This window comes from Podarcis muralis, chromosome 5 (genome assembly GCF_964188315.1).
Source record: "Podarcis muralis chromosome 5, rPodMur119.hap1.1, whole genome shotgun sequence".
Lineage (NCBI taxonomy): Eukaryota > Metazoa > Chordata > Lepidosauria > Squamata > Lacertidae > Podarcis > Podarcis muralis.
In genome coordinates, this window is record NC_135659.1 from 92,889,864 (window position 1) to 92,917,713 (window position 27,850).

Sequence of the window (27,850 nt, forward strand, 5' to 3'; positions counted from 1 at the left end):
TTGGCTGAGGGCGGCTTTGGCGGAGCTCTCGCGAGAGGCGCGGCCTGCGAGAGGCCGGCGGCGGGGGTGTGGGGGGGGGGAGCGGGAGCGAGAGCGGCGCAGGGAGGAGGGGGGCGGAGCAGGTGACGGGGCCTGGCGTTGAAGGCCCGGCGGCGGAGGAGGCGGCGGCGGCGAGCTCGGTCGGTGAGTAAAATGGCGGCGCCGGTGGGGAGAGGGTCACCTGTGGGAGGGGGGAAAGGCGGCGGCGGCACCCCGTGAGGGGCATGGAGGCCTTCTCCGTGGCGGGATGCGGCGGCGGCTGAGGGGGAAGCAGCCATTTTGGGGCGGCGTGAGGCCTGCCTAGTGGCGCCGAGGGGTCCGCCCCCGCCTGGGCCTGCTCTCGGCGGGCGAGAGGAAGGAAGCCCCGAGACGCGGCCGGGAGGAGCGGTGGGCGGGCAGCTCATGCCGCGGGAGACTCTGCCGCCGCCTCTTCTTCCTTACTGGGGTTTTTCCCTTCTTTCTCCTCCCCCCCCCCCCATTTGACACGACGCGGCCTCCCCGCCGCACGGGCCAAGCTTCGGGATTTCGCTTCTCTTTATTATTATTTATACGCTGCTCCCCCGACACGCTCGTTTTTATTTCAAGGAAATGCAACCTTTCGTGGAGCACTTTTATTAATAAAAAAGGGGGAAATAAAATTAAAAATATATAAAAAGGGGAGAAACTGGATCCGATTCCTGCGTGGTGCGAAACGGATTGGAGCGCCTCTCCTCCTCAAGCTTTAAAAAGGCGCTTCTCGTTCTGAACCTTTTTTTTTTTGGTGGGGGGAGGAGGGGAAAGGCTTTCTCCCTTTACGTTCATGTTTCGGTTTTACCCAGAAACAACACACGTGGTTCATATTCGGCGTGACTTTTGTTTTTGGAAACCGGAGCGTTCGGCACTCGGTACACATGGAAACTTATATATCATGCAAGAAAAAAGAAAGACCGATCTTTTCTCTACCCGTGAACTTCGTAACCGTCCTCGGATGTTACGTGTCTTAATTAGGGACGTGTTGGTTTTTAACAGAGCTTTGGAAAGAGGAAAGCGGTTTCAGTTCTGGATGGAGCTGTATCAAAGGGATGCATCTATCCTAATAGATTCCGCAGCAGTTCCGTTTAGGTGTTTATTGTGACACATTGCTTGAGCTTTATCTTTAAAGGGCTTCCGGTTAGCTCCTCACTGGAGACTCCTACGAGGTGTATATTTTGCAACACAGTCCTCAGCAGTTTTTTCAGTTCAGCCTATGCTATCCTTGAAGACCTAATGAGACTGTACTGTAGTGTTGCTAGTGAGTGATAATTAAAGTGACTAAACCTAAAATTTTGTCAAAGAATCATCTAGACTGAGTAAGATACATTTCATGGAAGCAAGATACCAGTTTTCAGTCTGGAGTTCAGCCTTCGTGCACCCAAAAAGGGTGGGATTAAACCATACAGCTTAATAGCAATTCCAAGATTATTTACCTGTCCTTCCAACAAATAAACATGGGACTTAGTTCTTTTATTTTACAAACAGGAAGCTTAGTGTTTGAGGGAGTGATTGCTCAGGACCCATTATTAACAGTGAGACTAATAGCATATGTATCTTTAGTTGCTGCAAAGCCTCACTGAAACTTATTGTGCCTGATCCCAGTTCTCCCCACCTCTGCAATGTTGATAGTTTGAAAAGTGCTTTTGGATCATGGCAAAGTTAAGAGAGAACAGCTAGGTGCAAAAGCAGATCTGAGATGCCTTCATATATGTGCCATGGCCATTTGTTCTAATTAGTAATGTGTCATCAGAAGATGAGCTGTGAACCAGAAAATCAAATCTCAGCTCCGTCAATGTGTGTCAATATTCAAGCCAACATTTCCTCAGCCTTTGTTCTGTGACACGGGGGGTGTAAAGACACTTGTCTACTTTGTAGGATTGTTGTGAGAATGACTGTGAGGATATATATAAAACTCCTTTGTGCACTCAAAAAGCACTACATGTATAAATGCCAATAATGATTAGGTGCTTGCCACTACATGTCACAATAGCACTACTATTATTATATATTTATTTATTTATACCCTGCCTTTTTCCCTTATGGGACTCAAGGCAGCTTACAGATAAAAACAATCTCAAAGTATATAAACAATTATTAAAAACAATAAACACTGATAGAATTACAACTGTGTACGTATAAAAATGTTTACAACATACAAATAATAAGATGTAGTGCTGTTTTTATTGTAATTAACAGTACAGGTACTGTGATGAGCATTTGATAAGATGTATTAACCATTCTATAGTTACGCCACGTTTTAGGGTAGAACTGCTCATTAAATATGTGACCCCTGCATATAACAAGTGGGTTTGATTTTCTCCTACTCCCTCTTTAATATCTGGGACAACTCACCTATATCCTGACTTCATGATTTGTGCTTTCTAGTCTTCAAACACACACCCCTGCCAGCTCATCTATGCATAGAAAGTTTGCTTATGCCAAGACTGATTACTGGACCATCTAGACCAGAATTGTCTCTTGTGATTGATAGTGGCTGTTCTGTGTCCCAGCCGGAACCCTTGTTTATCTGAGAATGTTTTAACTGGCAGGGGGATAGAACCTGGGATGTTCTGCATACAGAACATTTGTGCTCTAAACTGAGCTGCTGTCCTGATGGAGTACAAGCTGTGAAATCAGGACGTGCATAAGTTACTGTCTCTGGTTGCTGTTTTTGCAGTGAACAGTAAAAGCCATCTCGGAAAAGTAATGAGGTATTTGCTTGTTCTCTTGTATCTGCTCACTCACAGTAATTTATCTTGCCTCTGTTTTTTCCCTCACCCTTCCTAGTGAGGGACAAGAATGAGTTATGCCGAAAAACCCGATGAAATCACAAAAGACGAGTGGATGGAAAAACTTAATAATTTGCACATCCAGAGAGCTGACATGAACCGCTTGATCATGAACTACCTTGTTACAGGTAATCAGTCAGCTGGTTTAGAAAATAAAGTTACCACAATAACCATTCATTTGAGACATCCTGGGAGTATTTGTGTATTGCAAGAATTTACTAACCTTTCCCCCTGCACACTGTTTTGGAGGTTCTCCTGATAGCACACCTGACCAGTTGGGACCAAGCAGAAGCCTTTGCCAATTCATTAGATGAATCCTGTTTTAAGAAACTGGATTTATAGAAATATCGAGTGTAGTACTGTTCCACTTAAGCCATTTATGCAGATATTGTTCGATTGGTTTTGCACTTTTTGATGTTTTGTTTATTGTTTATGACTACTTTTGCTATGTTTCTTTATGTGATTTTTAATGTTGTAAGCTGCCTTAATTTTGGAAAGGTGACATACAAATATGATTGATTGAATTGATTTCCATTTTCTGCAAGCAGTTTCTTTTTGCATTTCAGAAGGCTTCAAAGAGGCAGCAGAAAAGTTTCGGATGGAGTCTGGAATTGAGCCCAGTGTTGATTTAGAGACCCTGGATGAAAGAATAAAAATTCGAGAGATGATCCTCAAAGGCCAGATTCAGGAAGCCATTGCACTGATCAACAGCCTTCACCCAGAATTGTTAGATACGAACCGGTACCTTTACTTCCACTTACAGGTAAGATTCACATTGAAACTGGCATTGATTACATTTAAAACTAATTGACAGTGGTGAAGGAAGGTTGCTATATTCAGAAAGCCTTTTCTTCTTCTGTTTCGTTATCCTGTGTGTATGGCGTGCATTCTTAACACACTTTGGCCTGGTGTAGATAGGAGTATGCAGCAGAATTATATGCCCACTTCCTTCTCCTGAGGGCTTTAACCATTGTTTAGCATTATATCTGCAATGTTATTAACTGTTGTCTTAGGCAACCTGAAGTATCCTGAATTTGATACTTCAGGAACTGAAGAAAATTGTAGCGCCTCTTTTAAGAGGGAAACTAGTTACCATTAACCACTGTTAGTGCTGGTTCAGGCATACTATTAAACCATAGTTAAAATAGGGAAGCAAGGGAAAATTCATGCTAGCAAATGTAACCTGCTTTCTCTGACATTGCTGCTTTTAACACTCCTTTCAGTAGCTAGTTCCCAACTTCTAATTTAAAGGCTTCAGCTGACATATTTTTAGAAGAACATTGATCAAGTGAAAGAAACTGAATGAACTGCATTTAATTTTTCTGTACGGTCTCCCTATTTCTTTTTTCTTTCCTTTATTTGGTTGGCTGGTGCAGCAACAGCATTTAATTGAGTTGATTCGGCAGCGTGAAACAGAAGCTGCGCTGGAGTTTGCTCAGACGCAGCTAGCGGAACAAGGCGAGGAGAGCCGGGAATGCCTGACTGAGATGGAGCGCACTCTTGCCCTGCTTGCTTTCGATAACCCAGAAGAATCACCTTTTGGAGACTTGCTCAACATGATGCAGAGACAGAAAGTAATTGCGCTTAATCCGTTGTAACTAAAAATTTGATGCTGCATGCCTCTTAAAAGGGCAATTTTAAGATTTGCCTTTTATCACATTATAAAGAAAAGCTGACTGTACAGTTTTTCACTTTTCATCATCTTTTGTAATAAATCACGTGGCTTTTTTCTGAAAGTTTGCGGGTGGCTTTCAGTTAGCTTATTTAGATTTTTAGTTCATCTTATGCCCCAAAGTTTGAGGATGAGTAGCATTTTTAAAATGTTCTGTGAAAAAGCAAGCTTGAACCAGTTTAATCCCTGGGTTGATCAACTGACATTTTACAGCACAATGTGTCTACGCAGAAGGAAGTCCTATTAAATTAAATGGCTCCCAGGTAAGGGGGGTTAGAATTGCAGCTTCAGCTGGTCAGTTGCTGGGAGCAACTTTTACTTGGTGAACATTAGAACAACAAGTTACTTTTGTTCTGTTTTATTCTAACAGGATGAAAAAGGAAAATATAGGTGACTTTTACCACTCCAGTAGGCTTTCTAAGTTACCACTCCCTTTATCTCAAAAAGACCCATACTGAGGTTTTGATAAGGAGCTTTATTTTTATCAGAGGAACACTCTTCAATTAAATGCTGATGTTTTTGTGGAATTTGATACTAACGTCTGAGCTTTGTTGAAAGGAAGTTACAGAGCTGGGAAATAGCCACCGAGAGCCTCTTGGCATGACCTCTTTCTTTGGAAATTGAAAAAGACGATTACTTTTTATAATATTTCTATTTTGCTAAGTGCTCTGCAATATCCTGCAGCTCTATAGTTCGTATTCTACCGGGGGGGGGGGGAGGCTTGAGACTGATATTTAGTCGCTTGCACAAGGTCATGATACCTGCGGAGGAATTTAGTCTTTCAGGTCAAAAACTGTTGGTGGATCACGTTGATTCTCTGTGACATATGCATATATTGTGCTAAACTGAGTTGCTCATCTCTCTCTAGGTTTGGAGCGAAGTTAACCAAGCTGTTCTAGACTATGAAAATCGTGAGTCGACACCCAAGCTGGCTAAATTACTGAAATTACTACTGTGGGCTCAGAACGAGCTGGACCAGAAGAAAGTAAAATATCCCAAAATGACAGACCTCAGCAAGGGGACAATTGAGGAACCCAAGTAAAATGTGCAGGTGGACATTTAACACTCGGAACTGCACAGTTATATACATTTTTAATCAGTCTGTGACTGAAATATTTTTACTACAGTTCAGGACTTTGCAATTTGGTTGTGTGTGGGTTTTTTTGTTTTTCTTGGCAAGCATACTTAAAGGGAGATGGGTCCCTTTTTAAAATGCAGATCAGCATTGAGAAGCATTGTTATCACTTTGACCATCTGACTTAGGCTATGCACTGTCATACATTTTAAGCAAAAAACCAAGTCTTTCTTATATATATATATATATATATACTGTGCTGAAGGTTTGTAATGTCTGGCTACTGAAACACATTTCGGTGGCCAGTGAATTAATGTTGAAGCTCCTGGCAAATCTCCAGTTAACCTGTCTCTCACTTGAATATTGACTATTTTCTGTGTTAATTTATAGCCAAATATGCATTCCCTATTTATAAACTAGCAACTGGTTGAAGTGATCATTTTGTAAACCTCATGGCAATGTTGTTTTTCTGCATAGAGTATAGCATAGGAAGCTTGTACGCTGTAATTGGACATAATTCCCTTGCTTTTCACACCTTGGTGACTTATTTATATGGGGCTGAATGTTATATTCATGATGGGCCTAGTTCTCTTCGAAGTATTGCTGACAATAAAGGCTTTTTATTTTATAGTTTTCAAGAATGACAAAAATATGCCTCTGAAACAAGACACGAAATCACTTGGTAATTAGATTTTCTTTCATTGGGGTTTTGTTTATTTTTTTAAAAAAATAATAATACCAGCTGTAGTATTGGTGTGGGTGGTAGCTACAACCTTAATGCCAACAGTGTGTCTTGGGGGGTGGGTATAAAATACTGAGCTTTGTTGTTATGGCTGGGGCCATTTCCAGTTAGAATAAACGTCCGATGTAATGCCGATACACTGAAATAGCATGGAAGTTCTTGGGCTGTAATTTATAATAATGATGGTGGAGGTTTTATCAAGTTTCCTGCCTTGGGTAAAGAGAACTGTGATTTTACAAATCTTCCATCTTGGAATTCCCATCTGGTATTTTGAATCACGCTGATAGAGCTTATTTCTACACCAGCTAAAGGCCCTATAATTCCACGAAGTCCCTCTTATTTTGTTGCTGCCTTGTAATTTTTGCTAAGGTGTGGGATGCTGCATCGCATGTATGACTGTCTTAAAAGGAATGTTCACTTGTTCCGCTGTTTAGTATTAAGCACTAACCCTTGCTATTTCAAAGATGGCGATACAAAACACCCATTCAGTTAAGTTGCCAGCAGGGCTGTTGAGGAAACGGCAGAATTCAGTAGAAAAGCTGTTAATAATGCTGCTTATAGTCCTGTGGCTATCTGGCCACTGTAGTTTTAATTCCGACACATGCACAAGCCTCCCCTGCAAATCTTACATGAAAGCAGCTTCCTCCCAGTTTGCACAATCAATTCAGTAACGTTTTAGACGATTCATTCAGAACCTAAGCTTAGTGGGTAGATGATAAACCTAAAACGATTTGGCTTCTAGCATGCTTAGCTAGTCACTGGGACTCGCTAGTACAATAAATTTCATACTTGGAATCTCTTCCATGCAAACCTATTAGAAATATATGGAAATTGTTTGGGAGAGGTTCCTGGGGAAATGTGTGCCCATAGTTGCTGATGACTACTGTGAAAACTTGTTGGCATTTGTATGAAGCTTGGCTCTAGAGAAGGCACTCTTGTGCAAGCTTTTGAGATATACTAGTTTCACAAGTCTAGTTGAATATAGTCCGTCTTCACCAACTGAAGCTCTGATGCCACACAGTTTTAAGCTGTTGCGAAACGGACCACCTGACTTTTAGTGTCATGGGCTAGCTTTTTGCTCCTGACAGATGTTTCCTGTTAAATGACCTGTAGCTGCATTTAACCAAGAACAGAGAGTTGCAATTCGTGTGGATAAAGATCTTTTGTTTTAAGGACAATGTGAAACAGTGAAAGTGAAATGGCTCTAAACCTTTCCTCAACTATGACTAGCTTTTCTTCCTGTTCTTGGCTGTTGGATGCAAAAGTGCAGGTTTGGAAAATGTTTGGAGTTTCAGCTTTCAGCACAAAGTTGAACAGGTCACTGCACCAGAAATACTGCACTGCAACCCTGCTTAAGAAGATTCCTGTGTGTTTTAGAGCACAAGGTTTCTTCCAAGAGTGCAAAGATAACTGGAACTTCCATTAGCTTACTTAATTCATTTAATTTCAGAGCCAAATATGTGAGATTTCCCCAAGAGATTTAAATATGACAGTTGAGATTTATTTCCTTTGGGTTTTTTTAAAATATCACACACTGAAGCAGCTTTAATCTGTAAAGTTTTTTGGGTAACTTGAGAGAAAATATTTAAAATGGTATGAAAGAAAGCTATGCATTTTACAGAAAGTTCAAGGGTGTCATCCCAATGGTACTTTTAGGGATCTTTATATTCATGTGTATATAAAATAGTTTGCATATACAAAATATAATATAATCAGTTTGAATTATTCTCAAATGGGGGAGGCTGTGAACCATAACTTATGAAATATTGTACACAGGAATCAGCCCTCACTACGTAAATGAATTTGTCATATGCATGAGAAATGTCTTATCCTGGTGGCTATGGATGAATGGTTGCAATTTTGTTAGCTCCATAATGTTAGATCGCCACTCTTAACTGCTTAGCATTAAATACCACTTTGAACAATACGTTTTACATTTGTGTTTTTGAAATGCTGTCATACAAAGTATGTGTGGAAAATAAGTTTAAATGCCTCCCGTTCTTTCACACTTAGTAACTGCTAACAGTCACTGTAGAGGAGGCAGGGTTGTGTGTACCCTTGAAATAATATTCCTCAACAAGGTTCAAATTTCATATCAAGAAAATTTTCGTTTCTGAGACCTTTATATATCAAAATGTGGTGATTTGCATAATGATTTTGTGTGTGGCAATGTTATAATCAAGTGATATTTTTATGACCTAAAAAGTGATAATTAGAGTAAATTTAATTTTTTTAAAAAGCAAATACTAAAATGTATGATGAGCACTATCTTAAAAGGCAAACACGTGTGCATGACTGGTTATGACAACTTTTTTTTACTGATATGAAAATTTTAGACATATTTAATTGGATTATAGACCTACTTTTTCCCCATTGCTCTGGAACAGAACTTGAGGGCAGCGCAGCATGCTGCAGGGGGAAGGAGGAAGAGGTGGCGTTCTGCTTCACAAACAAAAATACATTCAGCTTGCAATGCAGCGTTGGACGCAACCTGTGGTGTTTCTGAGGAATATGTTCCGTAGTGTTGCTGGCTTCCATCTGTTTCTGGCTTCCATCTGTTCCGAGAGACAATAGAATACACTTCTGGGGGTGAAGTCAAACCCCTGCGTTAGCAGCACCAAAATGACCTTCCATGGTGTTTAAGCCTGAGCAGTATGTATGGGGGTCCTGGGCTGCCCAGACGACAAGGCAGCCTTCTCAGCCTCTCTGATGTGTTCCAAAGGAAAGCAGAGTAATACGTTTGGCATCAGCCTGGCTGCAGGAGTTGTACAAGATGCAATCCAACCATCTTAGGGGCTCCACTCCGGATTTGTGTAGAGTTTACTCCTTAGCCCTTTCTTCTCCCAAAGGAAGCAGAGGTTTAGGATCAGAGTTTTCCTTCTTCCTTCCCAGGTTGATGAGCCCCATCTGCCCCTCATTTCCTTCTACAGCAGGGGCAGAAACAGTCTTCTTGACCACTGGACCCACTATTGGTCTCATCCGCTCAATCTTCACATGCAGGGGAGTCCCAAACTCACCTAGGATTTGAGACCCATTGGCTACCCTCACCTGGTTTAGCTGGCCAGTCGAAGCTGCTCCCTGGGTGTGGCTGCTGTCGCATGTTGACAACTTCTAGGAGCCACAAATGAGAGCTGAGTGCAGGGTGGAGACCAGAGGGGGCTATACTAACCCATATATTGCTCTAAACTGGCAATCCCCTTAATTTTCCATAAAAACCAACATTCCTAGCATAGATTTCTTGGCTCAATGAAGACCACATTCATGGAATATTTTAAAAGACAGAAAAAGAATAAACCCATACCTAGCTTTGAGCTGAGGCTACAGGTAAGTCACCAATGTTCTTTCCTTTTAATGAAATCCATATTTCTTTTTTAAAAAATCAGCATTTCCAAAGGCACACGGTTCCTATTTTCCTTCTCTCTAGTGATTGTGCTCTTTGGTTTATAGTTTAAAAATTCCCCTAAGAAGGGGGCCTTCAACGTGTGATAAGGCCATTTAAAAGAATATATAATAAAAGTATGGATTTGAGCAGTAGAAAAGACATGAATGCAATTTGCACGGAATGCTAGAGCTTCCTAAAAGCCCAAGCTATTGTGAGAAGGAGGAAGAATTAACACCCAAAGCATGCTGAACTGGAACCCAGGAGTCACAAGTGCCACAGTCCAGAAATTGTATTTCTGAGATCAGCTGAGACTAAACAGGATCTCTGTTTCAAAATGTGATTGGGTGGGTGGGATTCTCTGGGAATAAGTGCTTGTTTTAAAGAAGGTACAGATTTTATAGAACATGACAGCTACGCATGCTGCATTCATTAAACCTGCGAGAGCTACAATATCCTGATTCTCCCCTCATTATTTCTCAAGGAGATTAGAACTCTCTTCAAAGAGGATGAGAGGTTATTATGACAATGGAAGAGTATGCATACAGAACACTGCATTATGTAAAACACACATTCAGTAAGGGTGCAACGTGATCCTTAGCTGTAGACTAGGCAAAGAATTTAATGTCACTGCACTCTTCAGTATGCAAAAGAACTTTGTCCTTTAGGATAACTAATTGAGTCAATTTAAGCAACATCCCTGCGCTGGGACTAATACACATTTTGAAATGTGTAAGAGCATCTAAGAAAGGTAAAACCTATATTTTTGTAAGCAGTATGTACATTTGATTTATTCTATCCCACACTGACATTCCTAAAATCTTAAGAGCTACATGGTCAAAAGTGGTTGTCAATTATAATTTTGTCACATGAACCAAATTAGCAGCCTTAAATATGAAGATAACCTAACCGGTGAGAGTGCCTTGTTTGTTTTTTCTACATGTATTAAGAACGTATGGGCCACGTATAATGCAAAGAAAGCAAAGCTATACTTCTGAGTAAACCATGTGCGCATAGTTCAAGCTATGCTATAAGAGCTGCTTAAATTCATGTGTTAAACCCTGTAGTATCCAAAATGACTGTATTACTGCCTAAGCCTTCATTTCCTAAACACTGAGGATTCGGGATCCTTTGCAACAGTGTACATTTACACTAGAGAAAGTCTGATTGGATTGCTCAACCATACTATTTTATACACCTGGTTCTTATATTTAGATATGTGGGCAGACTCAGCCAATGGACATTTTCTGGATGGTGGACTAGGCCTATAAGCCTCCAACTGATGTTCACTCAACTGGGCCAAGAGCTGTCATGGGTTAAATGTGGCAAATTTATAGCCAATCCAATTATTCAATTCAACGGGCAAAACGAGTAGAAAATGGAGGGAATTAGGGCAGTGTCCAGTAACCCATGTTTTCATCTGCTTACAATAAATACAGGTGTCTCTCCACTTGCCCAGGGGTTACGTTCCTGGGTACCACATGAATATGTAAAATTATGTACAGTGTGGAAGACCCATCTAAAAAGCCAAACTCCGCCACAATCGCTCCCTCCAAACCTTTCTCAAGCTCCAACTCTCCACAGGAGTCAAAGACGGATGCAAAATCTCCTGGGATTGCTAGCTGTTTTCCTGCCCCTTTCACAACATTTTTGCAGTTTTCCAACTTTTTGGGTCATTTTTGCCCTTGTCACACCTTTCTGCAGTTTAGATTGATTTCTTTAATTATTTCCCAGCACCACACATACGTGCGGTTCGGAATGAATCGAGCGTGCATAAGTGGGGAGACCTCTGTATCGGATTGGAAAGCCGGAAAAACCACCTCTTACCTAAATTATTACAATATTTTATTTTCTTATTGAACTTGTTACGATGCACCATAGCAAATGCTCCAGAGATTTCCTGCAAAAGAAAAAGAAAAAACACGATAGTGTTGTAAACCACCTTGAAGCACCTTTACTGATTTGAGGAATAAATATACATGCATCACAATTATAGTTCACTACACGGGCGACACTGTAGGTTAAACCACAGAGCCTAGGACTTGCCGATCAGAAGGTCGGTGGTTTGAATCCCCACGACGGGGTGAACTCCCGTTGCTCAGTCCCTGCTCCTGCCAACCTAGCAGTTCGAAAGCACGTCAAAGTGCAAGTAGATAAATAGGTACCGCTCCAGCGGGAAGGTAAACGGTGTTTCCGTGCGCTGCTCTGGTTCGCCAGAAGCGGCTTAGTCATGCTGGCCACATGACCCGGAAGCTGTACGCCAGCTCCCTCGGCCAATAAAGCAAGATGAGCGCCGCAACCCCAGAGTCGGCCACAACTGGACCTAATGGTAAGGGGTCCCTTTGCCTTTACTCTGCCCAGCAGCTCCTATTTCCAAAGTGGCAGATTTGGTAAACAAGTTGAAACATGCTGTCATTTTTTTTTATTTGGCTGTGTGTCTTGCACCCATTCTGGGAAGTGCGTACTGTATTTCATTTCATTCCTTCAAAGAGGGCAGCACTGACTTGATGCACTAAGTTTGCACAGTCTGGCTTCACAGAGAACCAGCAATAGCAGAGGAGCGCGCAGGCACCACCTCTCTTACGCATCTGCTTTCAGTTTTCTGTTTGCGGGTGCAGAAGCCCTTGGCAATTTCCACCACCCGTCGATCCCTCCACCGGATCCTGTTTGTAAACATGACGAACAGGATCAAAAGGCGCTGCTGGAGAGAGAAGGGAGACGTCAATCTCAGAGCGCAAAGTTCTAGGGACGGGGAAAGGAGACGCTGCATCGTGCGCTCGGCAATAGATTCTGCAAAAGAACGAAAGAGCAAAAACCGCGCGCGCGATCTCCAAATCGCCCAGCACAACAACGCATCTTGTTTCGGATCTTGGATAGCATCATCCTGACCTGCTTCTTGAAATATCTCCGCCTCCGGCGAGACCTTGGCCTTTTCTGACTTCTGCATCTGTCTGCAAACGCGTCTCTCCCGGGCTCCTCCTTTTGCAAGCATCGCCCCCGAGCAGCCTCGACCTTCTGCGGCGAGACTTCCTGCAGAAATCCCCACACAGGAAGAGGAGACGCTGAAAAAAGTGACACGTGGACTTGGTGCTTATTGCAGAAGGGCGAAATAAAAACTCCTCTCGCCACCCCAAACGCGCGGCGCGCAGCTTTTCGCTTCCTCTGCCAGCAAACTGTCAGGGCGAATGGATTCACTTGGCCGAGGGGCCGGTGGTTGGGTTTCCCCTCCCGCTTTTAAATTCAATCAGCATGTCCAATAAACGAGTCATTGAATCATAAAAAATAATAGCAAAAGCATCGCGCTTTTTTTTGGGACACCCCCCCCCCCTATTCCCCGGGGGCGGGTGTCACCATCTGTTCGCTGGCATCCAGTTGCTTCGTAGATTTAGGCAGCGGCGATAAGCAGTTGTACAAGAGGACTTTTGCCTTGTACTGATTATTATTATTTTTTAAAAAAATAAAAAGTTGAATGGCCCTGAGTGTCAGTGAAAATGGAGCGCAGGTGTGCGGGGCTGATCTGCACTCTCTCCATCATCTCAAGCAGCAGCTGAAGACCACGGAGGAGGGCATGAAAAAGGATGGCGCTGATTCTTATTGGTCCAGGTAAGTTTCAGCATCATTACGGTAACTTTGGGGAGGCCACCCTGTGCCAGACCTGGAGGGAGCAAACTGCAGAAGGAAAACTTTCAAAAATGGTGGTTTCCAGCTGCATCTCTTTCTCTCTCTCTTGGGATACTTCCACATGCCAGTTTACTGTGCATTTAGGCTTGTGCACATACCATACATTTAAAGCACACACACCCCTCCCCAAAAAGAACATTGGGAGCTGTAATTTATACTACAACTTCCAGCACCCTTAACAAACTGCATTTCCCAGGATTCGGGGGTGTGGGGGGGAATGTGCTTTAAATAAACGTAAGGTGAGTACACAGCTATATATCAGTTGCACTGTTAATACACGCATGGTTCATGCAAGGACTATCTGCCCCAAAATGCCATCCCATTTCCTATTTAACCTGGATTTAACCATTTCTGCAGAAAATACGATAAATGGGGTGGGGAGGGGAACCCATGAAAAGGCTAAATCTGAATAATAATAATTTATTTATACCCCGCCCATCTGGCTGGGTTTCCCCAGCCACTCTGGGTGGCTCCCATCTGAATATTATTACAGTGGTACCTCGGGTTAAGTACTTAATTCGTTCCGGAGGTCCGTTCTTAACCTGAAACGGTTCTTAACCTGAAGCACCACTTTAGCTAATGGGGCCTGCTGCTGCCGCCGCTCCACCAGAGCACATTTCTGTTCTCATCCTGAAGCAAAGTTCTTAACTTGAAGCACTATTTCTGGGTTAGCAGAGTCTGTAACCTGAAGCGTATGTAACCTGAGGTACCACTGTATTATTATTAATGCAATAAAACATCAAACATTAAAAAGCTTCCCCATACAGGGCTGCCTTCAGATGTCTTCTAAAAGTCAGATAGTTGTTTATTTCTTTGACATTTGATAGAAGGACGTTCCACAGGGCGGGTGCCACTACCGAGAAGGCCCTCTGCCTGCTTCCCTGTTAACCTCACTTCTCGCAGGGAGGGAACCGCCAGAAGGCCCTTGGAGCTGGACCTCAGTGTCCCGGCTGAATGATGGGGGTGGAGACGCTCCTTCAGGTATACTGGGCCGAGGCTGATTGGAGGGGGGAAGAACCAGGGTGTCATTTTGACGATGGTGGGAACCTGTGGGTGCAGCGAAAAACTTGCATTCCTGAGCCCCATTCCTGAGCCCCACTGACTCCCCATAATAAATGGTTGTGTGGCAGTCCTCTTCTCTCCTTTCTGTTACAGTTCCTGTTTGTGGATTTATGAGCACTGTATTCCCCCAAACTCCTATTTTGCTCCCTGTGGTGTGTGGTTAGTTATTCCCTGTCCCATGACAGAACATTAAGCTCTGGTGCTAATTTGTACTGTACATAAATAACTTGCACATAAATTATGCAATGCTTTGATTCTGAAGCTGGTCGCATATTCCCTTTTCTTTATTGCCGGATGTGATTCAAAGCCATTTCGTTCGGATTTGCCCACAGCTTATTATTCCACCCTCAATTCCCTTTCTTTGCAATTGTCATGTGGAGTCATTGTATATTATTTACAAGTGCCGTGCAAAACAGCGGGTTCGATTCCCAAAAAATATTGGGGCTCTTGAAGACGTCATGTAGATAAGCACAATGCAGCCTCTTCATTGGAGCTGGGTGGCTGGCGGTCAGGAATTCTTCAGCTGTGGTCCCTGCATTGCAAAGGGTTGGGAGACATGATCTTTGGGATCCTTTCCAAATCTGCAGTTCTATGATTCTAAACCTATTTTATTGTATTTTTAATATTTTGTTGGAAGCCGTCCAGAGTGGCTGGGAAACCCAGCCAGATGGGTGGGGTATAAATAAATCATTATTATTATTATTATTATTATTTGGCTATCCCTCCCCCAATGAATCGCATTGCTTCCATGCATTTATTTTGTAAACATGCATTATTCACTTCTAGTTCATTATTTTCTGTTTCTTACGCATCAAAGTTGCATTTGCTTCAGAGAAATGCAAATGTTAGTCTTTATTTTTTATTTTTTAAGGCTAGAATTAAAAAGAATTATGATTTGGCCCTCTTGGATGTGCTAAGAGCTAAGGCTGAAACTTGCCTCTCTGAGTTGGGACTTGGGCTATAAAAAGCTTAGCTTGTACCTGTGAAAAGTACAGCGCTTTCAAACCATTTTATGCACATCTAATTTGTTTGGGGCATTTCCACAAACCCTGGGTTTGTTTTGGCAAGGCTTTACTAGTCTGGCAAATGTAGGCCTCCGACTCAAGCATAACAAGCTAAAGTGTTGTTGTTCTGGTTTGTGACCTGTGTATAGAGAGAAAGGGTTCATTAAGTAGGCTATGAGCCACTCCTTCAAGTCATCGGAATGCCTTCTAGTGAGCTTAGGAAACAAGACAATGGAAAATTAGACAATGGAAATTGGAACTGCAGGGCTTACGGCACTTCACAGATCAATTAAAAAGGTGCCCCTGATTAGCCAACCTGAGATCTTTTAATTTTGTTTTTTAAGCTATCTTTAATACAATCCTGAGAGCTCTAGATCGTTAAGGGTGCCAGTGGTTATTCGGAGATCCCTATTCTGTTGGGGCATGTGCAGAGTGCCCATCCTCATGCCAACGAAGTGTGCCCAAGGAACAGAGAAACACTTAAACAGTTCTAGGAAGCTGCACTTTAGGTTTACCCAGTGCTTTTTTTCTGGGGGGACATGTTGTTGTTGTTGTTGTTCAGTCGTTTAGTCATGTCCGACTCTTCGTGACCCCCTGGACCAGAGCACGCCAGGCCCTCCTGTTTTCCACTGCCTTCTGCAGTTTGGTCAAACTCATGCTGGTAGCTTCGAGAACACTGTCCAACCATCTCATCCTCTGTCATCCCCTTCTCCTTGTGCCCTCCATCTTTCCCAACATCAGGGTCTTTTCCAGGGAGTCTTCTCTTCTCATGAGGTGGCCAAAGTATTGGAGCCTCAGCTTCAGGATCTGTCCTTCCAGTGAGCACTCAGGGCTGATTTCCTTAAGAATGGATAGGTTTGATCTTCTTGCAGTCCATGGGACTCTCAAGAGTCTCCTCCAGCACCATAATTCAAAAGCATCAATTCTACGGCGATCAGCCTTCTTTGGGAGGGGGACTTAGGGGTACGCATACCCCTAAACATTTTGTGAATCTTTGTAGTTTTGTCCATTTACGGTTGTTGTAAGAATTTAAGGTCTCAAATACATAGATTAAGGTAAAGGTACCCCTGCCCGTACGGGCCAGTCTTGACAGACTCTGGGGTTGTGCGCCCATATCACTTAAGAGGCCAGGGGCCAGCGCTGTCCGGAGACACTTCCGGGTCACGTGGCCAGCGTGACAAAGCTGCATCTGGCGAGCCAGCGCAGCACACGGAAACGCCGTTTACCTTCCCGCCAGTAAGCGGTCCCTATTTATCTACTTGCACCCGGGGGTGCTTTCGAACTGCTAGGTTGGCAGGCGCTGGGACCGAGCAACGGGAGCGCACCCCGCCGCGGGGATTCGAACCACCGACCTTTCGATCGGCAAGCCCTAGGCGCTGATGCTTTTACCCACAGCGCCACCCGCGTCCCCTAAATACATAGATTAAATGTCCCTAAATTTACAAGGCAAACACATACATAAGTATGTAAACCACGTGTCTGAAATAGTACAGGAGAACAATCCTGAAACCATTTTGACTCTCCAAAATTGACCTCAAATGTTTCTCTGCAAGGAGGAAGGAAAGGGGAAAGCCTCTCCATTGTCTTTTGCTTACCTGTCTTAAGGGCGTGTTTGTATATGAATAGGGTGAGCCTGTGACCTGGATTCAGGAGTTGAAGTATTTACCATCACAAAAGAATGGCCAGGCTGCCCAGGTAAACCAATCTCCGACCAACAGAGAACCCACTTAAGGACTCTATAGAGGCTCTTGGATACCCCATATGGGGAAAGGAATAGATTTTGTTTACATCACTGTACTGTATATATTTTTCCTGATTTGAACTATAAACTGGTGATTTTCTTGAGTTTTTAGGGGGGAAAGCACTGGATTTAACCCCGTAGAACAAATGAAATGGTGTATCTTGGATCACAAAGTTAAAGTCTGTTCTGCAAGTAAGATGCTGTCATTATTGCTTCCTGCCCCAATATTTAATGGACAGCACACCGAAATTAGTCCTTTCTTTCCCTTTTCCTCTGCATGCATAAAACCTTATACGTTAACACATTCCGTTCACAAGCCTACAGTTCCCAAAAAGGAGAGAGATTCATTTGTTAAACCACTCTGGGAATTGTAGTTCTGGAGGGGGGTCTCCTAGCAACCCTCAGCACCCATAATGAACTACAGCTCCCAGAGTTCTTTGGTGAGAGAAGCCAGGGCTGTTTAAAGTGGTATCAATAGTGCTTTAAACATTTGGTGGGAATGTGGCTTAAGTCTTTGAGATGTCACAAGACTACTGCGTTGCTTTTCCTGCGACAGACTTAGCAAAGCTCCCCATTTCAAAAGCAACAAACCAGTTGTCTTAAGCAATGCTTTGTGTCTAGCTACAACTACTATAGGTAAAGGGACCCCTGACCATTAGGTCCAGTCGTGACCGACTCTGGGGTTGCGGCGCTCATCTTGCTTTATTGGCCGAGGGAGCCGGCGTACAGCTTCCGGGTCATGTGGCCAACATGACTAAGCCGCTTCTGGCGAACCAGAGCAGCATACGGAAACGCTGTTTACCTTCCCGCCAGAGCGGTACCTATTTATCTACTTGCACTTGACATGCCTTCGAACTGCTAGGTTGGCAGGAGCAGGGACCGAGCAACAGGAACTCTCCCCATCGCAGGAATTCAAACTGCCAACCTTCTGATCAGCAAGTCCTAGGCTCTGTGGTTTAACCCACAGAGCCACCCGCGTCCCTTCTATAACTCCTACCCACTTCCAAATTGGGTACCTTTCCCGCGAACAGGTTGAAATTTTTGTCATGACCTCCTTGCCTGCTTTCTCTCTTGTAACACTAAACACAACCAAGGCTTGCATCAGATTTCCAAAATGTAGCCAGTCGGTGGAAAGGGGTAAATTCATAATTTCCACACTTACCCACCCAACCCAAGCTTTGGTCTAGAACTCAGGTTCTTTGGTTGATGCTTACTAATGTTATAAGAAAAACTGCTCCCTTTCCCTTATGGGGTATTCCGGAGCCCGTATAGAGTCCTTAAGTGGGTGTCCTGTCAGTAGGAGAAAATAACAGAGGTCAACCAGAGTATATTGAGAAGCAAATCAGCTAGTAAGACTGATCTTTATTCAAGGAACGGTTGCAACAGGGTCCCCACACACCACACAGGAGGGAGGAGAACCATGAACAATGGTGCACAGGCCCTTATATAGACTTTTGAAATTGCCCACCCTGTAGCCCAACCCCCCCCCCACGAAACATCATACATACATCACAGAAGGAGACGATCTACAGCAGAAATCCTGTCTTCTAGGATACCTGATAATGGTTACTGATTGCATTACCTGGGCAGTCTGGCCATTCTTTTGTGATGGTTAGTTCCTGAATCCAGGACACAGGCTCACCCTATTCATACACAAATACGCCCCTAGGACACAATTTGCAAGCAAAAGGCCAATGGGAAGGCTTTCCCCATTTGCCTCCCTTGCTGCAGAGGAATATTTGAGAGTCAAAATGGCTTCAGGGTAGCTTTCCCATACTATTAGATACAGGTAGGTAGTTGTGTTGGTCTGCCGTAGTCGAAACAAAATAAAAAAATTCCTTCCAGTAGCACCTTAGAGACCAACACACTTCTGAAGAAGTGTGCATGCACACGAAAGCTCATACCAATAACAAACTTAGTTAGACACATGGTTCATATATTTAGATATGTGTGCATATATGAATATTCTATACAGAGACCTTGAAATTCTTATAACCAGTGCTTTTTTCCTCAGGGGACGCAGGGGTACGCATACCCCAAAACATTTTGTGAATTTTTTTACTTTTTCCCATTTACTCTATTTATTTTCCCCGATTATAAAATGGTGATTTTCTTGAGTCAAAATAATAATAATAATAATAATAATAATAATAATAATTGTACCCCACCCATCTGGCTGGGTTTCCCCAGCCACTCTTGGTGGCTTCCAACAAAGATTAAAAATACATTAAAATGTCACACATTAAAAATTTCCCTGAACAGGGCTGCCTTCTAAACATTTTTTTTAGAAAAAAGCACTGCTTATAACACGAAATAATTGAGTAAGCAGAACAACGTCCCACCCCCAGTCCTTCCCCAGGCTCCCCACAAATATGCTCTGATAGTTGGTTGCCCCAAATTTGGGAGCAGTGTAGGCATAGGCGCCATTGACCTTGCAAAACTCATTCCCACTCATACAGCGATTTAGTTGGCTCCTTTGCCTCTGTTGTAGACGTGGACTGAGCCTGACTGAAACCAGTAGGGCTAATGCGGTTCTGAGCTGTTTTTGAATGCATGGCCAAGGCTTGGTTAATCATTCTCCACAACATGGTAAATACACGTAGGCTGGTTAGTTAATTGTTGCGTAAATGTGGGAAAAAGTTATGACAAACAGGGAAGGATACTGTTTGTCAAAGGCTTACAGCTCCAGAGTTCTCTGCAGGCAGTTGACTTGAATTTCCTCTCCTGTCCCTTCCAGTCCCTGCCTCTCAAAATATTTTCTGGATGTTTGGGACCCCCCCCCCCCAGAGCAGATTTGGAAGGTGGTCGCGGGAGGTAGATGAGGAAAAGGAAGTCCTCTTGCACCAGCGGAATCCTTCATTCAACCCCAGCAGTGTTAGAAACTCAAGATATATAAGCATAGCTGTCAAAATTTCCCTTTTTTAAGGGAAATTTCCTTATTCCGAATAGGATTCCTCGCAAGAAAAGGGGAAAGTGGACAGCCATGTATATAAGCTAGGCGCCAAATGGCTCCTTAAACCAGGGTTACGGTCACCAAAACGGAATGTCCAGTTGCCATTTGGGAGCCAGGTGGCTCGGAAGTCATATTCTTCAATATGACATTTTGGTTCCTGAAATTCATTCCGATTGTGCAGATAAAAATATAACGGATAGAATTCTACAGGATGTGTTGCTAGCATGTGAAAACAGTTTAAATCCTCCAGATGCATCATCCTGGCTCTTGCGCATCTTCACTTGGTCACAAGTGGCCAGTAGCAATGTGGAAAATGCGCCTGGCGAATTTCGAACTCTGAACCCAAGTGTCTTGTAGCCTGGAATTTGGGAGCAATGGTCTTTAATAACAATAAATTATTATTATTATTATTATTATTTATTATTTATACCCCGTCCATCTGGTTGGGTTTCCCCAGCCACTCTGGGTGGCTTCCAACAGAATATTAAAATACAATAGTCTGTTAAACATTAAAAGCTTCCCTAAACAGGGCTGCCTTCAGATGTCTTCTAAAAGTCTGGTACAGTGGTACCTCAGGTTAAGAACTTAATTCGTTCTGGAGGTCGGTTCTTAACCTGAAACTGTTCTTAACCTGAGGTACCACTTTAGCTAATGGGGCCTCCTGCTGCCACTGCACCGCCACCGCGTGATTTCTGCTCTCATCCTGAAGCAAAGTTCTTAACCCAAGGTACTATTTCTGGGTTAGCGGAGTCTGTAACCTGAAGCGTCTGTAACCTGAGGTACCACTGTAGTTGTTTTTCTCTTTGACATCTGGTGGGAGGGCGTTCCACAGGGCGGGTGCCACTACCGAGAAGGCCCTCTGCCTGGTTCCCTGTAACTCGGCTTCTTGCAAAATGACTTTCTTTCTTAATACGCAACTGTATTGGTCCATGGAGAGGCGGAATCTAAAATGGACGGTAGAGCCATACTTTTACCCATGAAGTGTGCTGAGTGATGTGAGTACATGTGAAAAGGATCTAGGAGTCTTGGTTGACCACAAACTTGACATGAGCCAACAGTGTAACGCGGCAGCTAAAAAAGCCAATGCAATTCTGGGCTGCATCAATAGGAGTATAGCATCTAGATCAAGGGAAGTAATAGTGCCACTGTATTCTGCTCTGGTCAGACCTCACCTGGAGTACTGTGTCCAGTTCTGGGCACCACAGTTCAAGAAGGACACTGACAAACTGGAACGTGTCCAGAGGAGGGCAACCAAAATGGTCAAAGGCCTGGAAACGATGCCTTATGCGGAACGGCTAAGGGAGCTGGGCATGTTTAGCCTGGAGAAGAGGAGGTTAAGGGGTGATATGATAGCCATGTTCAAATATATAAAAGGATGTCATATGGAGGAGGGAGAAAGGTTGTTTTCTGCTGCTCCAGAGAAGCGGACACGGAGCAATGGATCCAAACTACAAGAAAGAAGATTCCACCTAAACATTAGGAAGAACTTCCTGACAATAAGAGCTGTTCGACAGTGGAATCTGCTGCCAAGGTTGTGTGGTGGAGTCTCCTTCTTTGGAGGTCTTTAAGCAGAGGCTTGACAACCATATGTCAGGAGTGCTCTGATGGTGTTTCCTGCTTGGCAGGGGGTTGGACTCGATGGCCCTTGTGGTCTCTTCCAACTCTATGATTCTATTCTATGACCTTTTAGCCAGGTGCTACCTCTCTGCCTACCTTGCAGGGTTGGTTGTTAGGAGGATAAAATGGTGGATTGGCGAAAGGCCATGTTCGAAAGTTCTGAGATGCTCAGAGGAAAGGCAGGGTGCAAATGTATGACAGGAGGACCAACCAAAACGCCGGAGTTCTTTTGTGAGCAAACATACGAGTTCTGCAGAGCCCTTCATCGCACTGGATGTTACGCAAAAGCGCAGGGAGAGGGTTATAAGGCTAAGGAGTAGGGAAAATATTAAAGCCACAATGTCCACAGACTGTCAACAGACCCAAGAGGCCTTGTTTTCCTAAGGAAGGCCAAGATCCTATTACACAAGCAGAGTATTTGGAAAACAAGATAGTAATCTATAATGCCTTTTGCATTTCCCCCTTTCCCTCCTGTAAAATGTGTGCAAGGGGTCAAGCTAGTGTTTGCAACTCAAACGGAGAATTATGTCGCAATTGCCCGCTTTTACTGTGACCTCTCCGTGTTTCAGCCAGCGCACAGGTCTTCCTCTGTCCCTCTTTCTCAAAATTCAGAACTGTATTGCTTCTGTTGCACAGTCTGCCAAGCAACCCCTTTGGACCCCATCCTTGCAGGTGGACGAGCTTATTCAGGGAACATCTAGAGCCGGAACAGGAAAGTTAAAGTTCTTTTGTCAAAACCCGGACTCCCATTCTGAGACATTTTGGGTCAAGCCACCATGATGGCCGTGGTAATCAGATAGCAAACTCCCACTAATGCCTCCATGATGCTGTCACATGCCTGCATGGACCCAAAAAAATAAGGGGGGGGGGAATTGTTTCTGCTGAGTGTGGAATTGACCCTTCTTTTCTTGCTGGAAAAATATTTGTCCTGTTGGTTGCTGGTTGTTAAACCTTATAAATTGGATTCGCTGCTTGCTTTCATTTTTATTTAACAGAATGAGTGGATACTGCTTAACTGTAAAAACGCTCCAACCTCTAAGCAGTTTAAAGTCAAGGTAAAGGGACCCCTGACCATTAGGTCCAGTTGTGGCCGACTCTGGGGTTGTGGCACTCATCTTGCTTTATTGACTGAGGGAACCGGCGTACAGCTTCCGGGTCATGTGGCCAGCATGACAAAGCCGCTTCTGGCGAACCAGAGCAGCACATGGAAACGCCGTTTACCTTCCCGCCGGAGCGATACCTATTTATCTATGTGCACTTTGATGTGCTTTCGAACTGCTAGGTTGGCAGGAGCAGGGACCGAGCAACGGGAGCTCACCCCGTCACGGGGATTCGAACCGCCGACCTTCTGATTGGCAAGTCCTAGGCTCTGTGGTTTAACCCACAGCGCCACCCGCGTCCCTTTTTCTAAGCAGTTTACATACGTTAAAATGATCAATGCAAAGCTAGGAGCTAAAAGCAGGAAGTCCTTGGGGTAAAAAATCAAAATATAAATAAAGCCAGCAATTAAAAATGTACATTGCATAGAAATAAAAATAAATACACACCATTTTTACATGGCTTAATGGTGATCATCATTGTCAACTGCACATGGTATTTTGCCCGCGATGTATGCTATGTGCATTCAGTAATTCTTGATGATGATGAGAGTTAAATATTTTTGTGAGAACTGGGACAAATGACCTGGGTTAGTTGCAGTCCCCGTTTAGATGGGTCTTATTCAGCAGAGCAAAGCAAAAAGGCAGGTGTCCAGCTCTTAAATTCTGCCTTTCTACCTCAGTGGGAAACACAGGCTATTAAATGAAATCTACAGTGCTTAAAAATAAACAAATCCGGATCTGTATTCCATTTGCAACTAACTGGCTAGCAGGTTTGCTAATGTATTATAAATAAATTTTGTTCTGTCAAAACTGCTGTGGAGTTGGAGAAGGCATCCCTTGCCAAGAACTGTGTTCGCGGAAGGCAGGAGCGAGCGCGTTCTCTTTTTGCCCTCCCGCAAAGGATTTGGGCGCCGTGCCAAGTTACCGTCAGGATTGCTAATCCACTGCTGGGGCCGCGGTGCCAGCTCAGTTCAGGATGACAGGTGAGTGGCAGGCCTTTTGAAGGCCTGTGACAGTGTGAGGAGCTGCTACGGGAAGGGAGACCAGTTGGACTTGCCGAGGCCCTGAAGGGAACCTGCCTTGCCTGCGCTATGTGATCTGAATCAGATTGAGTGTAACAGGCACGAAGGGTGATGGAGAGGTGACAGCCGGCCTGCAAGTCAGGAAGCCCCCGCTTCAAAACTTGCCTCTGGAAAGCCAACCTCTCTCGTCCTCGGCTGTTCCTCTGCAAAGTCGTAAGAGTCAGGAAGGACCTCAGAGGTCGTTGAGTGCGTCCCTCTTTCCAGTGCAGGAAAATTATTAAATCGCCTTTCACGCACATGTCTCATGGCAAAAGCCTCAGCGCCTAGGGCTTGCCGATCGAAAGGTCGGCGGTTCGAATCCCCGTGGCGGGGTACTCTCCCGTTGTTCGGTCCCAGCGCCTGCCAACCTAGCAGTTCGAAAGCACCCCCGGGTGCAAGTAGATAAATAGGGACCGCTTACCAGCGGGAAGGTAAACGGCGTTCCGTGTGCTGCGCTGGCTCACCAGATGCAGCTTGTCACGCTGGCCACGTGACCCGGAAGTGTCTCCGGACAGCGCTGGCCCCCGGCCTCTTGAGTGAGATGGGCGCACAACCCTAGAGTCTGTCAAGACTGGCCCGTACGGGCAGGGGTACCTTTACCTTTACCTTTACTCATGGCAAGGCTCGAAATGCAGTAAAGACAGTTGCAAACAGCACAGAAGTAACAGCAGAGGCGTTTAAAAGCATTGCCAAGTCGTCTTCTTTTTGGCGATCGCTGGTAGCTGAGTAAGATTGTGTTGCTCAGTCATGGATAGAGCTGCCAAGCTGCTCAACTGCCTCATTCCTTGAGTCGGAACAACTGAATCTGTATCCACCACCCGTGTGCCGGTTCATGACTATGGGCTTCCAGATTTCACAGTCCTTCCCCCGTTACCATTTGCTGATCGCCATGACACTTTTGGGGAGTTTGGGGTGGGATGAGTTTTTGGGAAGACACCTATATTGGCTCCCAGTACGTTTCCAGGCACAGTTCAAAGTGTTGAATTGTATACCTCCAGTATACCTGAAGGAGTGTTTCCACCCTCACCGTTTTGCCCAGACACAGGTCCAGCTCTGAGGGCCTTCTGGCGGTTCCCTCACTGTGAGAAGCGAGGTTACAGGGAACCAGGCAGAGGGCCTTCTCGGTAGTTGGCGCCCACCCTGTGGAACGCCCTCCCATCAGATGTCAAGGAAATAAACAACTATCTGACTTTTAAAAGACATCTGAAGGCAGCCCTGCTTAGGGAAATTTTTAATATTTGATGTTTTATCGTGTTTTTTATATTCTGTTGGGAGCCGCCCAGAGTGGCTGGGGAAACCCAGCCAGATAGGCAGGGTATAAAAAAATAAATAAATAAATAACAGCAACAGCCATTTTTTTAAAGGAGTGTTCCTTTCTCTTGACGTTTGCAGGCCTGAATCTCGAATATGGACCGTAGCGTTGCTACTTGGGACCTGCCTGCTCTACTGCACGAGGGTCGCCCTGCCCATCTCTGTTGCCGCCATGAGCGCTCACTTCGACTGGGACAAGAGGCAGTCGGGCATTGTGCTGAGCAGCTTCTTCTGGGGCTACTGTCTGACCCAAATCGCCGGAGGCCACCTGAGCGATCGGTATGACTTGTCTCGCACTGTGCCCCTTCTAGAGCCGAAGGGAAGAGCCACGCTTATTTGAAATCCTCTAGATTTAGAACTTTTTATTTCGCCACTTGGATTCTGAGTGGCAGCTGTCCGTGGCTACTAACCCTGAAGGCGGGGTCGATTTGATTTAAATCAAATCACTTTAAATCACTAGTCCGTAAGACTTGATTTAAATCATTTTTTTCACAGAAAAACTCATTCTTGCTGGTATCATCTTAATATTTACAATCAGATGAAGGTTTCATTTTTGGAATAATAGTTTTTACAGTTATATCAAAAATTACTGATTTGGTTATACTATTAGAAATACATAGACAGATAATTATGAAATTATTGTGACTTTAAATCACTGTTTATATCTGAACAACTTTTCTGCTGCACTTTATTGGAAGGAGAAAAATAATCATTTCCTTAATAACAATTTAAACAACTTATTTAACTAAAACAATAGCATTATAGCATATATATCCATGTTTGTTAACTGATGTGGTTAAACAACTTTTTAAAAACAAACTGAGACTGAGTTTTAGCACACATGAAAAACTTAAAACAAATCCTTATTTCCTTTGGACTATAATGTAACTTAAATAGAAAACTATCTTTAGAAAACTTTTTCCTCCAAAAGCATTTTATTTATAAATCCGATTTAAATTTTTAAAAAAACTGATTTAAATTTTAAAAATCCGATTTTTAAATTTTTTTTTAAATCATTGATTTTTATCCACCCTGCCTGAAGGCTATATCCTTCTTTTAGAGGCAGCATGCTTCTGAATATCAGTTGTGGCACTTAGGTCCTGCTTGCGGCCTTTGCATAGGCGTACGGTTGGGAACTTGGGACCTGGAGTGCAGAAAGCACCCTTGGGGCCGGTACCCTGACTCTTCTCTGCCTTCTAGGATAGGAGGAGAGAAAGTTATCCTTCTCTCTGCATCCGTCTGGGGCTCCATCACGGCCATCACACCTCTGCTCACCTATGTCGGCTCTGCGCACCTGGTTCTCATCGCTTTCTCCCGGTTCCTTATGGGCTTGCTGCAAGGTGAGACGATCTGCTTCCAAGACTGTCCCAAAATTCCCAAGAAACAGACTGTGGGAGCTCAGCCAATCAATGATCCAAAAGGAAGGAAGGAAATGAATGAATGAATTTACTTAGGTGCACCCACAAAAAAAGTGCAGCCTAACTAAAATGTTTCACCAGTACTTTCATTCACCTGGACCGCTCGTATCACGCCATGACCGTTTGGCAAAAAGGGCTTGCAGGCAGCATGCACATTGAAGCATGTGGGAATGTTCAGGGAGACAGGAGAGGATATATTGTTTATTAATATCCTTTCTAACTTGCTCTAGCAAGTTCCTTTACTTAGCAGTAGGGCAGTTCATAAAAAACTTTTTTTAAAAAAAATGCCTGCTCCAAAGGACTTATTTTACTACACTAGGAATTATATAGCTATATCTGAAATTTCATCCATATCAGTTAATATCTTGACCCTCCTCCACTGAATTGAAATTTCAGCCTTCATGACATGGGACATATTGTATTTTAATATTCTGATGGAAGCTGCCCAGAGTGGCTGGGGAAACCCAGCCAGATGGGTGGGGTATAAATAATGAATAATGAATAATAATTATTATTATTATTATTATTATTATTGGAAGACGGCCAAGTAAACAGCTACAGTGGTGCCCCGCAAGACGAATGCCTCGCAAGACGAAAAACCCGCTAGACAAAAGGGTTTTCCGTTTTTCGATGCGCTTCGCAAGGCGAATTTCCCTATGGGCTTGCTTTGCAAGACGAAAACGTCTTGCGAGTCTTGCTATTTTTTTCGCTTTCCCCCCCTTTTTCTAAGCCGCTAAGCCGCTAATAGCCTTTTAGCCACTAAGCCGCTAAGCCTTTAATAGCCGCTAAACCGCTAATAGCGCTAATCCGCTAAGCCGCTAATAGGGTTGCTTCGCAAGACGTAAAAACCGCTAGACGAAGAGACTCGCGGAATGGATTATTTTCGTCTTGCAAGGCACCACTGTATTTTCTTGGAGGAGGGCAAATATATTAACTGATTTTTTTTAAAAAAGTTTCACATTCCCCTTATAAACGTGCAGCGGGTAGCTGGTTGCAGGCTTGTGTATGCCTCTCACTATTAGGTTCCTGGTAAGTTCCCTTATATCCCTCTTAAAAGAATAAACACGCCACAATCTTGTGTAAAATATATAAAAGTAGTTTATTCACATTCTGTTCACAGTTGGATCCCAGAAGGCAGACTTAGTTACAAAGTATATACATGTGGAGCTCTCCGATATGGGGATAATCCCAGTG

At 43.8% G+C, this 27,850-nt stretch overlaps 2 protein-coding genes and 1 long non-coding RNA gene across 4 annotated transcripts in view; 2 read left to right on the top strand and 1 right to left on the bottom strand.

Annotated features, from left to right (window-relative positions):
• Positions 1-59: 59 nt before the first annotated feature.
• On the top strand, positions 60-8,256 carry GID8 (GID complex subunit 8 homolog). Its single transcript, XM_028735414.2, has 5 exons — positions 60-183; positions 2,839-2,968; positions 3,407-3,603; positions 4,217-4,414; positions 5,381-8,256. The coding sequence occupies exons 2-5, from the start codon at positions 2,851-2,853 to the stop codon at positions 5,552-5,554; spliced, it is 687 nt and encodes a 228-aa protein (XP_028591247.1). The 5' UTR covers positions 60-183; positions 2,839-2,850; the 3' UTR covers positions 5,555-8,256.
• On the bottom strand, positions 5,819-13,009 carry LOC114599735 (uncharacterized). Of its 2 annotated transcripts, none has more exons than XR_013393034.1 (3): positions 12,598-13,009; positions 11,536-11,608; positions 5,819-9,166 (listed from the first exon to the last, which is right to left on the bottom strand). It is a non-coding gene; the product is annotated as an uncharacterized LOC114599735 (long non-coding RNA). The 2 variants fall into 2 exon arrangements; XR_003707361.2 differs by having other exon boundaries at positions 5,819-8,884; positions 12,598-13,004.
• A 3-nt stretch (positions 13,010-13,012) lies between these two features.
• SLC17A9 (solute carrier family 17 member 9) overlaps positions 13,013-27,850 on the top strand; it is a 36,224-nt gene continuing 21,386 nt past the window's right edge. Inside the window, exons 1-3 of the mRNA XM_077929366.1 lie at positions 13,013-13,311; positions 25,320-25,517; positions 26,439-26,578. Coding sequence (XP_077785492.1) covers positions 13,178-13,311; positions 25,320-25,517; positions 26,439-26,578 — 472 coding nt within the window. The 5' untranslated portion in view covers positions 13,013-13,177. The remainder of the gene's footprint in view (positions 13,312-25,319; positions 25,518-26,438; positions 26,579-27,850) is intronic.